Raw genomic sequence first — 14,145 nt, 5'->3', positions numbered from 1 at the left:
AGTGCTGTGATTAAACAGTGATGATTGATCAGAATGAGCATGAAATTACTACTTAGTCATAACAAGTCTGAAGTGACAGTGGTGATTGATCAAAATAAACATAAAATGACTACTTAGTCATAACAACTTAGTAATAACAAGTCTGAAGTGACAGTGATGATTGATCAGACTATCAGAATAAACATAAAATTACTACTTAGTAATAAAAAGTTCACGCGACAAGTCAATTTTGGAAAAAATGTTTATTGTTACCTACAGAAAACACAGCCAATGTGTTGTTGGATGGGGAGGGGCACCTGTACAGTATGGATGGGGAGGGGGACTTGTAAAGTATGGATGGAGGGGAGGGGGACTTGTAAAGTATGGATGGAGGGGAGGGGGACTTGTACAGTATGGATGGGGAGGGGCACCTGTACAGTATGGATGGAGGGGAGGGGGACTTGTACAGTATGGATGGAGGGGAGGGGGACTTGTACAGTATGGATGGGGAGGGGCACCTGTACAGTAAGGAAGATATTAATTCCTGGGTGGCTTGCAAGAGAGAAAGAAGGGGGTAAATCAATTTTGCAATGCAGTCTACTGGAAATAATGGAAAGTGCCATTTTCCATAGCAACTGACGCTCTGGTCATAGTTGGACTTGCCACAAAACACATTTTAAGATATTCAAGACTCTGCCGTCAGGCGACTTAGGTGCGCCTCCCCAATTTGTCACCTTGCATGTGTCAGGTAAACGAATGAGGCCATATGAATTGCCTTCCTTCTGAACAGTTTTTGCATGAATAAAACAATCTTTCATGCAGGTAAAAATTACCTGAGTGTTTTTTTGAATAGTTGAGAGCAGAGTGGAGGTGGTTAGCATGTTTTAATGTCTAGAGAGTAACTTTTATCAGACAAAACATTGTGTTGTGCCGTCCTCTTGTAGCACATCTTGCAAGTCCCGTTTTGTCATTGATGACCTGGAGCGCAATGAGTGACATGCACAGATTGTGAACGCTCCTTGTTGAAGTCAATGTTACCTAAATAGAGTGAGATGCTGTAGAAAAAGGAGCTAAAGTCCAAAGCAAGATGATTTGGTGGATCCTTCAGGGACTGGGCTGCAGTCTTCACAGAGTGTGGACCTGAAGGCCAAGGAGTGCAAACACAGTCCAAGGCTCCTAGGATGCTAGCCACGGATGAGAGAGACACTGGAGCGCCGTGGTCCTCCTGTCAGGTACCAAGTCCAGCATGGGCTGCAAAAAGCTGCTGAAGGTGTGGGCCTCCTCTTTGGACCACTCGTACTTCTCCACCAACACGTCCAACAAAGCCCACGGCTTCAGTTTGCTGATGTTTCGGAGGTCACCTTGGGGGATATGACACCTTGTCAAAATGATAAGAACAATGGAGGCCAAATAAACAGTGAAACCTCCATTTACAAACTTTTGTGCAGAGCAAAACATTTGGCAGCCATTTTGTGCTTGCTTGCATTGAAGAGATTGAGCGAGTCTCCAATGGTGCATGAGGACCACAGCAAGTAGACACTTCAATGGTGCATGAGGACCACAGTGTTAGAAGCAAGTAGACACTTCAATGGTGCATGAGGACCACAGACAAAAAAAGTCTGCGGCTATAGAGCGTTTTCTATTCGAGCTCCAGTACTATGGAATGCCCTCCCGGTAACAGTTAGAGATGCTACCTCAGTAGAAGCATTTAAGTCCCATCTTAAAACTAATTTGTATACTCTAGCCTTTAAATAGACCCCCTTTTTAGACCAGTTGATCTACAGTTTATTTTCTTTTCTCCTATGCCCCCCTCTCCTTTGTGGAGGGGGGTGACACAGGTCCGGTGGCCATGGATGAAGTGCTGGCTGTCCAGAGTCGGGACCCGGGGTGGACCGCTCGCCTGTGCATCGGTTGGGGACATCTCTGTGCTGCTGACCCGTCTCCGCTCGAGATGGTCTCCTGCTGGCCCCACTATGGACTGGACTCTCACTATTATGTTAGATCTACGATGGACTGGACTTCCACAATATTATGTCAGACCCACTCGGCGTCCATTGCATCCGGTCTCCCCTAGGGGGGGTGTGGTGGGGGGTCACCCACATATGCGGTCCTCTCCAAGGTTTCTCATAGTCATTCACATCGACGTCCCACTGGGGTTGTGAGTTTTTCCTTGCCCTTATGTAGGCTCTGTACCGTGATGTCGTTGTGGCTTGTGCAGCCCTTTGAGACACTTGTGATTTAGGGCTATATAAATAAACATTGATTGATTGAGTGTTAGAAGCAAGTAGACACTTCAATGGTGCATGAGGACCACAGCAAGTAGACACTTGAATGGTGCAGTGAACAGTGCTTTCCGTGGAAGACATCTATCTATTTGGAACTGTGATTGCAGGGCATCTGCTGATTGCTTTGGACAAATTTGGAATACAATGGCAGCCGTTCAAGGAGCCCAAAGGCTGCTCGTCGCAATGTGTCGGGCTGTGGGAACTGAATGGTAAGTTGGATAACATCATGGAAATACTTTTCTGAAATGCAAAGATGGATCAACTGGAGAGCCAGAATGGACGATTACCGTATTTTTCGGACTATAAGTCGCAGTTTTTTTCATAGTTTGGCCGGGGGTGCGACTTATACTCAGGAGCGACTTGTGTGTGAAATTATTAACACATTACTGTAAAATATCAAATAATATTTAGGGCTGCAACTAACGATTAATTTGATAATCGATTAATCTGTCGATTATTACTTCGATTAATCGATTAGTAATCGGATAAAAGAGACAAACTACATTTCTATCCTTTCCAGTATTTTATTGAAAAAAACCAGCATACTGGCACCATGTTGTGGACATTGGGGGTGCAGCATACACCAACAATAACACAGAAATGTAATTCATCAGAACTGAATCAGATATTGTGCACGTTTCTGTTGTGAATAATAAAGGATTAATTTTAGGCTGCCTCTGAATAATAGCATGAAATATTCCAGCACCTTCATAACGTTTAGTTATACTAAAGCGTCACTCAAATCTAAATATATTTATATAGCTTTATCAGCCCGGCTACATTGATCCATTATGAAACCAACCTGAGATATTTCTGTCCGTTACGTTTATTTCGAAATTGGTAACCGTGCGTTTTCTCTCTCAAAACGGAGTCAAATGTGCCGGAGACACATTATCAGCCCTGCGTTGCAACAAAGGCATAACTTTAACGTTACTCACAAAAAAGCTGAACTCATGAATGCTTGTTGCCACTATGGACTTAAAAAGTTACGTACTGTGAGTTCTTCCCTTCATCCATGGCTCCAACATTTTTCTTCTTCAGGTGCTCCTGAAGCAATGTTGTACTTCCGTGCCATTTTGCAGGAAACGGTCTTCTTTGAAGTCTTTAAAGTGAAGTGTTCCCACGCTTTTGACGACTTAGGTCGTACACTTTTCTCCATTGAAGCAATAACCTCAAGATGTTTCTCCGCTAAACTATCGGTAGTGTTTTCCTGCGCCATTTTTCGAATTTTTCCAGCAAAGGAGACACCGTCGTCACGTGAGCTGCACATGACACATCATTGGCTAGCTTACGCCACCTCATGAGACGTAGCCTCAGCGCCGCCCTGGCTCTGTTTTGTACTGTTTTTGTACTTATTTTGATTATTGTTTCTCAGCTGTTTGTAAATGTTGCAGTTTATAAATAAAGGTTTATAAACCAAAAAACAAAAAAAAACAAAAAAAAAAACAAAACAAAATAAAGTCCCCGGTTTAAGAGGACATTTTAAACATCAGCAGCAACTTGAAAATAATTTACCTTTAAAAATAGGATTTTTAGAAGACCCTTGATTAACTACAAGTGCAGGATGCTGTGTGAAAGGTGACAATATTGCCAAACACCTCTTCAGATTGTGTTTATATCACAAAATGATCTCTGGCAGTTTTGGTCATATCCTTGCAACTAGGGACATATCTAGTTCATAGAAATGTTTTCAAGTTGATCCATCCCTCGCGTGTCATTGATTTGATAGAATCAGGGAAATCTCAAAGTGGCCACGCTGCTGCCATGAAGGTGTGTTGCAGAGGCTTGAGCCAAACGGACTTGATCGCTGGCAATACTGCTGAGGGTTATTCTTTCTTTGAGCGCAAAAAGGACGGCGCTAGAGGACAAAATGTGATTTTTAAGGTTGACACTCCTCGTACTGGAGTTTGTGTCAGGTGAGCCAGCAGCCAGCTGAGCGGAGAGACTTTTGTCTCCTCTTTCTAAAATATAATACAGCAGGTGTTTTTACCTTTCTTGGTGAAGAACAACTTGGAGTACTTTCCCGCCTTAATCAGCTTTCGGGGTACTTTACCAAGCAGCTCAATGATCAGAGCTATGTGATCTGGAGGGACAAACGTTGTTTTAAAGTATAGAATTTGTGCTCATTGTTTGCCAAAGCAAACATACCTTCATCTCTAGAATAATCTTCTCCTGAGTGTGGTTCAAACAGGTAGTCTCCGGTGGCCAGTTCAAAGGCCTAAAGAGAAAACAAAAAAACGACATACATGAGAACTTTGAATGCAAGCCTATTAAATGACATAAGAAGGGATGTACATCTTTAGGATTTATTGATTTTCTTTATCGATACCGGTATTTTTCAGTAATTTGTGGAAATAAAGATGTGGGAAAAAATGCATTTTAATTAGCACAAATTCAAACATAACACATGATGTACTTTAACATCTCAAAGGATTATTACTTCCATTTTTCACTTTTCTCAGTAGATTAATATCGGCCATCAGATTAATGGATCGCTCGGAGGACAGTTGATAAAACGCGGTTGTGACGCGTCCTGAGTAAAGTGCTTTCATTTCAAACTGACAGCGTGCGTGACTTTGAGGAGGATATATTGTTGTGTTACAAACTTCTGTGTGGTGTTGCTTCCTTATTGGTCATTATTCAAAGCTGACTTGAATGTGACAGCGTGTCGGAATTACGTCGGTCAGCTGGAATAAAAAATACTGCTAGCAGTATCCTCAGTCCAGAATCTTCACGGTCATTATGAACCGACCTTGTTAGGAACTGGTACCAAAAAATACTGGTATGCATCCCTAGTCATAAGACATTGTTGTTCATCTTATGTCATTTTTTAAAAAACGCTTTCTGAGGGATATCAAAATGTCTACTTGTGTCAGCTTTACCATACAGGCCGTGCTCCAAATGTCTGCTGGTGTGCTGTAGCCGGATCCAAGCAGCACCTCCAGTGAACGATACTGACGGGTCTGGATGTCGTCTGTGAAATGCCTGTGCTGCACCGGGACGCAGAAAAGGATGGTTACCACAGAACTAGCTTGATCGGGTCATGGAGTGTTGACACCTACCACCCAGCAGGCATTTCCAAGGTCAGCAATCTTAATCTGCAACTTGTCAGCATTCAGAGGGTCCAGGGGGTCTACTAACAAGCTACTGGATGATTCTGTTGAAATAGGGAGAGTGTCACACAAATACAAAAACAGCTATTTGTCCTTTACCTTACATCTGCTTTCTAATGATTGATGTGGTCAGAAAACGAGGTGTCTAAATAAACCTCATCTCCTATTCTACAAGCGTGATCTAGTGAAAGTACAAAATAAGAGTCATAAAGCACAACTAACCATTCTGGGAGATTTCTTCATCTTTACCAGCGCTTTCATTCTTTCCTTGAGTGTCCATCTCCTCTTTCTTGTCAGTTTTGACTACATCATTTTGTTCTGAGGTGACCCCTTCTGAGCTGAGGAAAGCAGGATCCTGCTTCTCCTCCTGCTGACTTTCAAGTTCACCAGAGGGAGCGTTATCGGTCTGAAGGTCCTCTTGATGGCCTACATGCTTGGTTGCATGTTCATGGCTTTCAGGGCTGGCGGTGTGGCCGTTGACCTCCATGTTGTTCTCCTCATTAGCGGCCTCTGTGTGTATGCTTGCCTCTTTCATCTGTTGGTGTAGCGATTCTGGAACAAATGACAATTATTACAACATAGTTAGCCACCTCAGTAGATTTTCATTACTTTCAGAAAGAAAATCTATTGAGAAGCAAAAAAACCAAACACTGGCCCACCCTTTTTTCCTGGTTTCATGAGGCTCTTACAAATTAACCTCAAGGTTTGATAAATACCCACAAGAGGCTTAGCTTAGGTTTGTTTTCCACTGTCACCAGCATTTGAGTGACGGACATGTTGGCCAATCAGAATTGCTGAGCTTTGTTCATCTCTCGCTTCAAACAGGGAAAAAGACATCTCACTCTTTGCATCACTCGCAGCACGTTTAACAGTGGAATTAACTGAACGCAGTGAGCCCTCTTCTCGCTTTGTTTTGGTGGGCAGAGCGCCAACTTTACACACACAGGAAGCACATACAGACAGCCTCCCTAAAGTAAAACAAAATATGATTATAAAGCCAAATGTCCTGTTGTAATATTTCAGCTTCAGATCAGATGGGCAATATAAGCCCATCAACACGGATGAACGAGCGAGAATTCCGTGATCACGTGATGGCAATAAAAAAAAGGCAACGTCCGACCTCATTTTTCCAACTCTTTAATATGTTCAATATTTATTTAAAGGGGAACTTTTTTGGAATCACAATCATTATAAAAGACACGACAACTGATGTAATTTTTAATGCATTCTAACTCGTAAATAAACTTAAATAAAAGTCAGCTTACAGCAGAGCCAATGGGAGGTCCTCTATTTTGCCCATAAAACCCAATAAAAAAACATCCAAAAAGCACCAACAATACTCCATTTACATTTTGTGACTTGAATATTAACCAAGTATTAGTGATATTGTTATTATAAATACTAAAAAGTATTAGTGATATTGTTATTATAAATATTAACCAGTATTAGTGATATTTTATTATAAATATTAACATTAGTGATATTATTATAAATATTAACCAAGTATTAGTGATATTGTTATGACAAATATTAACAAGTATTAGTGATATTGTTGTTATAAATATTAACCAAGTATTAGTGATATTATTATAAATATTAACCAGTATTAGTGATATTTTATTATAAATATTAACATTAGTGATATTATTATAAATATTAACCAAGTATTAGTGATATTGTTTTGACAAATATTAACAAGTATTAGTGATATTATTATAAATATTAACTAAGTGTTAGTGATATTGTTATTATAAATATTAACAAGTATTAGTGTTATTTGTATTATAAATATTGACATTAGTAATATTATTATAAATATTAACCAAGTATTAGTGATATTGTTATTATAAATATTAAAAAGTATTAGTGATATTGTTATTATAAATATTAACCAAGTATTAGTGATGTTGTTATGATAAATATTAACAAGTATTAGTGATATTGTTATTATAAGCATTAACGCAGACAGACTATTTATAGCAGTGCCGTGATCACTTCCTGTGTGCCAATTAGGGCTGCAACAACTAATCAATTAAATTCGATTATAAAAATAGTTGGCGATTAATTTAGTCATCGATTCGTTGGATCTATGCTATGCGCAGAGACTCCTTTTAATTTTTTTTTATAAACCTTTATTTATAAACTGCAACATTTACAAACAGCTGAGAAACAATAATCAAAATAAGTATGGTGCCAGTATGCTGGTTTTTTTCAATAAAATACTAGAAAGGATAGAAATGTAGTTTATCGCTTTTATCCGATTATTAATCGATTAATCGAAGTAATAACCGACAGATTAATCGATTATCAAATTAGTTGTTGGTTGCAGCCCTAGTGCTAATGTTGACATGATTGACTTATCAGCTGCTTCCTCCTTTCCTTGCTCGTTAAACTTTATTCTAGATCATAATCATGCCTCTCACCTGGATATTAGCAGGATGAGGATGTATTTCGACAAGTTGGTACACTTTGACAGCCAATTGGGAATGGTGAGAACGACACAAAACGACGCCTGGTTCCACCTCCTTTTTTTTTGGCAAGGATTATGAGACATTTTTCATCTAAACGGGAATATATGAACATTCTAGCAGTCGGCATCCTGTTTTTAAAGGCTTTGTAGACGCAGACTAGAGCTATAAATCAATTAAACAAAGTTTATTTATGGATGGGCTGATGTGTAGTAACAGTACAAAATGTGGCTGTTGGTGTTGGACTGGTTGGCCACCTCTGTATCAAAACATTTCTGACAGCATCAATCAACAGTGACCTTATTATTTTTGTAAAAGCTATTTTTTATTCAGCTTTTGTGTGAGGCCTGTAACTATACACTTGAAGGCAAAAATATTAGCCCTTTTGGAACATTTCTCAAAAATTGTGCTCCATGTTTGCAATATCTAAACAAATTTTTATAATATACAATTATAAATAGACATGTCCTCAATTTGGTGCATTTTCAAATGTAAAAATGGATTTTCAAAATGTTTTTATGAAAGCTTTGGCGAAAAGCGACATGGTCAAAAGGATCAGCCCCTATGTAACTTTGAGCTTTAAAAACACACCAGAGCAATCAATTGATTCTTATTTAAGTGACCCCAGAAAGCAGGGGAAGTACCACTTGATCAAAAGGGAATGGCTCTTTATTCTTGTTAAGAAGTGATATCATCATGGCAAAAAGTTAGGAAATCAGTCCGGACTTCAGGTTGAAAATGGTAGATGCTCATGGCAAAGAGGAAGAATATACTGTACTGCCATTTTTGAGTGACATCAGTGCCAAGCCTAAAAAAACCACATTCCGTCAAATATAAACCTAGATGTGGTCCAAAACAGAATTTTGGAGAGAATAAATGTTTGAGATGTTAACAAGAATCCCCGCATCTCTACAAAGGACTCATCATCTATACTTGATGTTTCACACAAATTGCTCTCACAGGGTCACATCAAAGTTTGCCAGAGAGAATCTGAAACATGGGGATGACTTTTGGAAGTGGGTTCTTTGGTCTAATGAAACTAGACTTGCAGCTTTTGTTTTACAAAGAAAAGGTCTTCAAGCCTTAAAGTACTGGTGATAGCATAATGCTGAGGGACCTTCTTGTGATGCATTTTACTCAAATAAATATGTTGATATTAACTTCAAGAAGTCTGTTATCAGCAGTGTTGGGACTAACGCGTTACAAAGTAACGCGTTACTGTAACGCCGTTAGTTTCGGCGGTAACTAGTAATCTAACACGTTATTCTTTATATTCAGTAACTCAGTTACCGTTACTACATGATGCGTTACTGCGTTATTTTACGTTATTTTTTATGTAGTGTCGGCTAGAAACAGAAGCGCTGCGGTGTCGTTCTGCTGAATCTTCCTCTGTCACAAGCCGGAGAGAAGAAAAGAGGCGTGTGTCTGGGTGTGGGGAGGGGAGGGACACACGTGATCCGCGGTTTGATATAAGAAACAAAAAAAAAGTTGTTCGCACGTTCAGTACACACACAGCGTGGTCATGGCGAGCGGAGTAACGGAAGAGCTTGAACGCCCCGCGCCATTTAATCGGTGTGTTTATTATAGGTGCAGACTCCGTTGTGCAAGACGAGGCTTTTAAACACATGCTGAACGTGCTTGAGCCACGTTACGACATCCCGTCGCGCACCCACTTCAGCGATAAGATTGTGCCAGATCTTTATGAGCAGGAGAAGAAAAAAGTTGTGGATGAACTATCCCGAGCATCATCTGTTGCGCTCATGACAGACTGGTGCACGTCCAGGGAAACAATGTGACGATAAGCGCTCACTTCATCACAGCAGACTGGCAGATGAGAAGACACGCCCCCTCTACGAGAGTCACATTGCGCAGGTACTGACACAAGCAGTGGAGGAATGGAAGATAAAGATATACCAGTCACACGTGATAATGCCAAAAATCAAATAAATGCAGTGAATGAGACAGGACTAGGACCACAGATAGGTGCTTTGCACATGTAGTGAATTTGGCATCACATCTCAGTCAATAGGATGGAGCGCCTCCTTGGGAGGATCAGGAAGGAGGTTTTCTACTTCCACCAAAGCACAACAGCTGCTCATGTGCTTAAGACAAAGCAAAAAATGCTAAAGCTGCCTACTCATAAAGCTCATACATGATGTCATAAGGAGGTGGAACTCCACTTATATGTTGGAGCAGCAGGCAGCTATATACTCTGCATTGACCCACAACACCCTGAAGACAAATGTCAAAGACATCATCAACCTGTCTGATGATGATGTGAGAGTGGCAGAGGAGGTCCTCCAGGTGCTTAAACCCCTCAAAAGTGTTAAATCTCTACTGAGCACTGAAACTTCACCATCTGTGTCAATGATCCTGCCACTGAAAACAAGGATTGTACATTCCATGACTCCAAGTGTGGAAGACAGCAGCATCACTCCAGATGTCAGGCTTTATTTCACTATCTATGTTTCAAGGAAGATGATGTGCCTTCTTATGTTGCTCTTTCAGTTGTTTTTTATTAATGGTCATTGGTCCAAGTTTAAAGAAAGGAGAAATGCCTTTTTATGTTGCACTGTTTTTCGTTAATTATGTTAAAAGGAAAATAAAAATGCATGTCTAGTTGATCAACAGATTGTATTATTCTCCAGTGTAATAACAGTATTGTAATGAAGGCTAAAGGGCCATTAATGGGAGCTTTAAAAAAAAAGAAAAAGAAGTAACTAAATAGTTACTTTTCACAGTAACGCATTACTTTTTGGTGTAAGTAACTGAGTTAGTAACTGAGTTACTTTTGACATTAAGTAACTACTAATTGTAACTAGTTACTGGTTTTCAGTAACTAACCCAACACTGGTTATCAGTTTAGCTTTGGGTCGTTATTTGGTCTTTCAGCAAGACAATGACCTACAAGATACATCAAAATAACTTTTTCAAAGACCCCACAATCTAAGTCAGACCTGGGCATTCTACTGCCCGCGGGCCACATCCGGCCCTTTGTGCGTCCCTGTCTGGCCCGCGTGAGGCTATCATAAATAACAAAATACATTTAAAAAAGTATCTATGTCGAGTGTGCAATACAATGGTGCTGTTTTTGTTTTGAAAAGCGTTATTTGTATTACTTCCGTGTGAACTATGCTCGTGCGCGATTGTGAGTGAATGTGAACAGCGGCAATCACAAATTACTATCTATCTATCTACCTACCTACCTGCTGAACCGAGCCCACACCCACCTAGACAAGCCTGCGATCAGTGTGAGGGACATGTTTTTTTACTTCTCCAATGCTTTTAATACCATACGGCCTGGACTACTGGGTGTGAAGTTGGAGACGATGCAGGTGGAGGCCCTCTTGGTGTCCTGGGTTGTTGATTACCTGACTGACAGACCACAGTACGTGCGACTGCAGGACTGTGTGTCTGACAGGCTGGTCAGCAACACCGGGGCCCGGCAGTGCACAGTCCTCTCCCCCTTCCTCTTCACCATCTACACCACCGATTTCCATTATCACTCAGAGTCCTGCCACCTTCAGAAGTTTTCTGATGACTCCGCGATGGTGGGGTGTATTGAGGATGATGATGATAAGGAATACAGAGCACTGGTGGAGGACTTAGCTTAATGTGACGAAGACCAAGGAGCTGGTTGTGGACCTGGGAAGGAGGAGGAGTACTCCTGCGACCCCTGTTTCCATCAGGGGGGTCGATGTGGACATGGTTGAGGATTATAAATACCTCGGTGTACACATCGATAACAAGCTGAATGGGTCAAAACACGCTGAGGCACTTTACAAGAAGGGACAGAGCCGCCTCTACTTCCTCAGGGGGCTAGGATCCTTCAACGTCTGTACAAAGATGTTGAAGATGTTCTACGAGTCGGTGGTGGCGGGCGCCTTCTTGTACGCCGTGGCCTGCTGGGGCAGCGGGCTGAGAGCGAGGGACGCAAACAGACTGGACAAGTTGGTAGAGAAGGCCAGTAAGGTGGTGGGAGTGGAGCTAGACTCTCTGGCGGTGGTGTCAGAGGAGAACTCTAGCAAAACTCCTAGACGTTATGGACAACACCTCCCACCCACTACACTAGGACCTTGCGGGGAGAATGAGCACGTTCAGTGGAAGGCTCAGACTCCCAAAATGCAACACGGAACGACACAGGAGGTCCTTCATACCGACAGCCATCAGACTGTATAATGCATATGTTCCTTCTTGACTGCACTTAAATGTAGAGTATATGTAGTATATGTAGAATATATTTATATTATTTATATATTATATATTATATATATTATATTATATATATAATATATTATATATATTATATTATTTATTATTATTATTGTCTATTGTGAGCGAACTGTGGTGCTGAATTTCCCCCAGGGATCAATTAAGTACTTTCTATTCTATTCTATTCTATTACAAAATAAATAAAAAAAAAACATCTATGTCGTGCGTGCAATACAACTGTGCTGCTTTTATTTTGAAAAGTGTTATTTATGGGCGTATGTCCGTGTGTAACCTATGAGTGAAGGTGCACAGCGACAAGTGATGCACGGTTACCCCCGAGACACTAAAAAGAGAAAAGTTGATGACGAATGCCGTGTTTTCAACAAGACATGGACTGCCAAGTATTTCTTTACAGAAATTAAAGGTAAAAACCGTGTGCTTAATTTGTGGTACACACGTTGCTGTGTTTAAAGAATATAATTTGAATCGCCACTACACGACAAAGCACGAGGAAAAATACCGGAATCTGTCTGATGAAGCGCGCGCAAGGGAGGCTGATGCGTTGATGGTAAAACTGCAAACCCAACAAGGACTTTTTGCCAAATTTCACACCCCCAGAGATGCAGCTGTCAGGACAAGTTTCGTAATTTCTCACAAAATCACCAGAAAAAGTAAGGCGTTTTCTGACGGAGAGTTTATTAAGGAGTGCTTATTGGACTCTGCTGCGCTGATATGCCCGGAGAAGAGGGGTGCATTTGAGAACGTGTCACTCTCCCGACACACTGTAACGAGGCGGGTTGAGACCATCGCTAGAAACTTGGAGCTTCAGCTGAAGAACAGAACGGCCGACTTTGACTGTTTTTCGCTGGCTTTGGATGAGAGCTGCGATGTACGTGACACCGCCCAGCTGCTCATCTTCTTACGTGGGATAACTGCAGACTTTCAAATCACGGAGGAGCTGGCAGCCATGCAGTCAATTAAAGAGACAACCACAGGTAATGACTTGTTCACATAGGTAAATGTGTGTTTGGACATGCTAGGACTGAAATGGGACAAGTTGGCAGGTGTGATAACAGATGGTTGTCCAAATCTGACGGGGAAAAATGTTGGACTTTTAAAGAGGATGCAAGATAAAGTGACAGAAAATAACATTTTTGCATTGTATTATACATCAGGAAGTGTTGTGTAAGACAGTGTTAAAAATAAAACCATCAAAAGCAATCTGCTTTTGTATAAAGTTAAGTTAGGTTAAATTAAATTATTATTATTATTATTTATCTTACGGTATATCAAAAATAATTTTTAGCAAAATTTAATTGAAATATTGTTGATGTGGCCCTCCAGCAGTGCTCGGGTTGCTCATGCGGCCCCGGGTAAAAATTAATTGCCCACCCCTGATCTAAGTTCTTGAGTGGCCCTCTCAGAGCCCAGATCTCAATCCTATCAAGAACCCGTGGAGTGAGCTAAAGGTTAGGAGGGTCTATGCTTGGAGACCAAGACATGTGGACAATCAGGAAAAACGTACATGTAAGAATATGCCAACACCTTAAAGGGGAAATGCACTTATTTTTGGAACGTTGACTATCGTTCACACTCATTATGAGACAAGAAGACAAAAGGTTTTTTGCTTTTTTTGCATTCTAACATGTAAGAATCGGCTCATTCTGGGTGACTAGCAATGCAGCTAATGGTAGCAATCAATTCTACCTCAAAATCACTTTAAAAATGCATTGAAAAACCGCTAACAAAATGTATGTGCTGTAACCTGTATAATAAACTGTACAACATTGTTATTGTAAGAGTGAACACTGAGGAACTATTTTTCTAGCGTACTAACACATCGCCATGCTACGGTATTAGCAGTAAAAGCTAGCTGCATAAAGCGATAAGCTAGCTTCTACATCAACATGAAACGTGTTTAAGTTTGTAACACACAACACTGTGATAGAACACCAATCTGTACTGAGTAAAAAACATGAACAATCATATTACAGTTTATGTTTTGTTTGTACATAGCTAGCCAGACAGTGTAGTTGTAATAACACACATGACTTGCTGCGTATATCATGTTTGATATTAAAGTGACTC

At 40.6% G+C, this 14,145-nt stretch overlaps 1 protein-coding gene across 1 annotated transcript in view; it reads right to left on the bottom strand.

Annotated features, from left to right (window-relative positions):
• Positions 1-254: 254 nt before the first annotated feature.
• The window catches only part of srpk1b (SRSF protein kinase 1b), a 78,929-nt gene continuing 65,038 nt past the window's right edge, over positions 255-14,145 (bottom strand). The window contains exons 11-16 of the mRNA XM_062056846.1: positions 5,600-5,929; positions 5,327-5,421; positions 5,147-5,254; positions 4,413-4,482; positions 4,255-4,347; positions 255-1,340 (exon numbers count right to left, since the gene is read on the bottom strand). Coding sequence (XP_061912830.1) covers positions 1,156-1,340; positions 4,255-4,347; positions 4,413-4,482; positions 5,147-5,254; positions 5,327-5,421; positions 5,600-5,929 — 881 coding nt within the window. The 3' untranslated portion in view covers positions 255-1,155. The remainder of the gene's footprint in view (positions 1,341-4,254; positions 4,348-4,412; positions 4,483-5,146; positions 5,255-5,326; positions 5,422-5,599; positions 5,930-14,145) is intronic.

This window comes from Entelurus aequoreus, linkage group LG01 (assembly GCF_033978785.1).
Source record: "Entelurus aequoreus isolate RoL-2023_Sb linkage group LG01, RoL_Eaeq_v1.1, whole genome shotgun sequence".
In the NCBI taxonomy this organism is placed as follows: domain Eukaryota; kingdom Metazoa; phylum Chordata; class Actinopteri; order Syngnathiformes; family Syngnathidae; genus Entelurus; species Entelurus aequoreus.
Note: the sequence above shows the minus strand (reverse complement) of the source record. Positions and strands in the feature narration are given on the sequence as shown.